Raw genomic sequence first — 2,774 nt, forward strand, 5'->3', positions numbered from 1 at the left:
ACCAGAGATTGTTGGAACATAAGAGATCGCTAACAGGAGGCTCACCTTCTAATCTATCTTTACATTGTCGAGATTGTAAGTGCACGCCAAAATTCGATGAATGCGCAGTGTTGTACCGGCATAGAAATGAAGAAACGCGCCTGATGATTGAAGCATGGCATATCGAGAATAGTGGTAGCGCATGCGTGAGCCAACCGTCGATTAACTTGCATAAAGATGAAATCAAATGCCTTAACAGTTATCTTCCACGTAGACCGCCACGCGTGCCGGGTTAATAGGTTCGCCGGTTGCATGGGCATGCGCAGATAAGTTTTCGTGCCTTCTTTCGTTTCAGCCGTTGTGCGTCTCTTCAGTTGTTAGTCGGCGTTTGTGGTGTCTGATATAGCCACAACCAGTGGCCACAAAACAATGATCACTTTATTCTCGAGCGCATACATTTTATAGCCAGATGTGACGTCATACATGCGACGATATCTGCGCGGCAGCATGCGGTGCACGTTATCACATTCCTTCCCTCTAACATTTTGTAAGTTCATTTTGCAAAGTCTTTGTGCTAGAAACGATCCGGTGGTTTGCGGGTTCGTGTGCTGCGCCGTAACGGTTGGCTTTCCGCTGACGGCGAAGCTGACCGTGGCTCCGTTTGTGACGTCGGAGCTGCTAGCTCTGTCGGGCAGTTCACGTTGACAGGTGGGATAGGCTGTTGAACAGGAGGCGTCGGATCAGTAGCCACCAGTTTATCTGGAACGGAAGTTCTGGCTGAGTTTCCTGCGGCCGGTGATTTCTCCTCTGTGACGTCGCTGTGCGGCGTTAAAGGGTGTCCGAGTCCGGACTTGGGATTCAGGCTTGGTGTCGGGTCCGCATGGCGTGGTCGCAGGTGATCGGCATGCGTAAACCGAAGTTGTTCGCGCACTTTCACCACGTATGTCACAGCACTCACAACCTGACGCACCACACCTTCCTCCCACGAGGCACACTCACCGCGCACAGTTTTCACGAACACTTTATCACCAACGTCGAACAAACGCTCACGCCCGCGACTCACATCCCGCTGCTCTTTGAGTTTCTGCTGCTTCGTGTGCATTGATCTCGAAAAGTCTGGTTTCAACAATGCAAGTTTTGTTCGTGGTTGTCGCTTAAGAAAAAGCTCGGCGGGTGTCTTTCCCGTCACGCTATTTGGTGTGTTGCGGTATGTCATCAAGAAACTATCAATATTTTCCTGGAACGAATGACGCGTACCTGACGATTTGCTTTCCAACAGTTCCTTCATCAGAGCGCGTTTCACGGTCTGTACGGTTCGTTCAGCCGCACCATTCGAAGCTGCATGGTAGGGGGGAGTGCGAATGTGTTTCACGCCGTTGGTGGCCATGAAATGCGCGAACTCGGCCGAGATAAATTGTGGCCCATTGTCGCTTACTAGTGCTTCCGGGAATCCGTAAGCGGCAAAAGCACTTCGAAGCTTTTCAATTGTCTTTGCTGTTGAAGTAGAGAGCATTGGCCACACTTCGACCCACTTGGAATAGGCATCCACAAGGACAAGAAACACATTTGCACTTGTCTGCGCAAAGTCTATATGGACGCGTGACCAACATCTGGCTGGATAACTCCAGGGTTGAAGTGGTGCTAACGGAGCTGCAGGTTGCACTGCTTGGCATATTTTACACCTTTTTACATAGTCTTCTATGGCTAGGTCAATTCCTGGCCACCACACAAAACTGCGGGCTAGCATTTTCATGCGGCTTGCCCCAGGATGTTCAGTGTGCAGAATGTCAAGCACGCGATGTCTCAGCACTTCAGGAATAACAACCCGAACTCCCCATGTTAAGCACCCCTGCTCCAGTGACAGTTCGTCTCTGCGTACATAATACGCCCTTAGGTCTTCCGGGCATTCGCCAGGCCAACCACTCAGAGTGAAATCAGCTATACGACTTAACGTCAGACATCGCCTGGACGCTTTGGCGATTTCATCGGCTGTCAGTGGAAGACACTCAAATACTGACAGGCACTCGGCGGATTCTACTCCTGCTGGCACTGCTTGCGGCAATCTGGACAAGGCGTCAGCCACGTCCATGTTCTTGCCCTTACGGTACTTAAGGCGGTACCTGTAGGCTGCAAAAGTCATTGCCCAACGTTGCATGCGCGCTGCGGCCAACGTTGGTATAGGTTTTCCTTCGCCTAAAATGCCAAGTAGTGGCTGGTGGTCTGTGTAAATTGTGAAGTCTCTACCATAAAGATAGCGGTGAAACTTTTTAAGACCAAATATCAGTGCCAACGCTTCGCGTTCACACTGTGCGTACTTCTTTTCCGCTGCGGTGAGGGTTCGCGAAGCGAACGCGATAGGCCTTTCTTCTCCGCTAGTTTCATGGAATATTACCGCGCCTAGGCCGTAGGAAGACGCGTCGCAAAGCACTCCTATCGGTTTGTCAACGTCATAGAAGGTGAGGACTTTGCTGCTAACGAGCAGCTTTTTCGTATCCGCGAAAGCATCGCTACATTCCTTCGTCCACGACCATTTCGTATCTTTCTTTAGCAGCCGATACAGTGGCTCAGCAACGGTCGCACAGTTTCTCAAGAACTTTGAGTAAAAATTTAGCAGGCCCAAGTACGCTTTTAGTTCGGTGACGTTAGTGGGCTCAGGCGCGTCAACAATCGCCCTGATTTTTGCTTCCGTGGGATAAATCCCTTCTGCTGTGACTGTGTGGCCCAAATACGTCACCGATTGTTGAAAAAACCGGCATTTGTCGGTGTTCAACGTGATGTTGTAGTCCTGTAGCCTT

The 2,774-nt window shown here is 50.5% G+C and overlaps 1 protein-coding gene across 1 annotated transcript; it reads right to left on the reverse strand.

Moving 5' to 3' along the window:
* Window positions 1–553: 553 nt before the first annotated feature.
* Window positions 554–2,119, reverse strand: LOC119377196 (uncharacterized protein K02A2.6-like). Its single transcript, XM_037646776.1, has one exon. The coding sequence runs from the start codon at window positions 2,117–2,119 to the stop codon at window positions 554–556; it is 1,566 nt and encodes a 521-aa protein (XP_037502704.1).
* Between the last annotated feature and the right edge of the window lie 655 nt (window positions 2,120–2,774).

Source organism: Rhipicephalus sanguineus, unplaced genomic scaffold (genome assembly GCF_013339695.2).
Source record: "Rhipicephalus sanguineus isolate Rsan-2018 unplaced genomic scaffold, BIME_Rsan_1.4 Seq396, whole genome shotgun sequence".
NCBI lineage: Eukaryota > Metazoa > Arthropoda > Arachnida > Ixodida > Ixodidae > Rhipicephalus > Rhipicephalus sanguineus.

Coding starts and splice junctions, on each gene's coding strand:
- LOC119377196 (XM_037646776.1), bottom strand. CDS start 2,119: ATGACTTTTGCAGCCTACAGGTACCGCCTTAAGTACCGTAAGGGCAAG.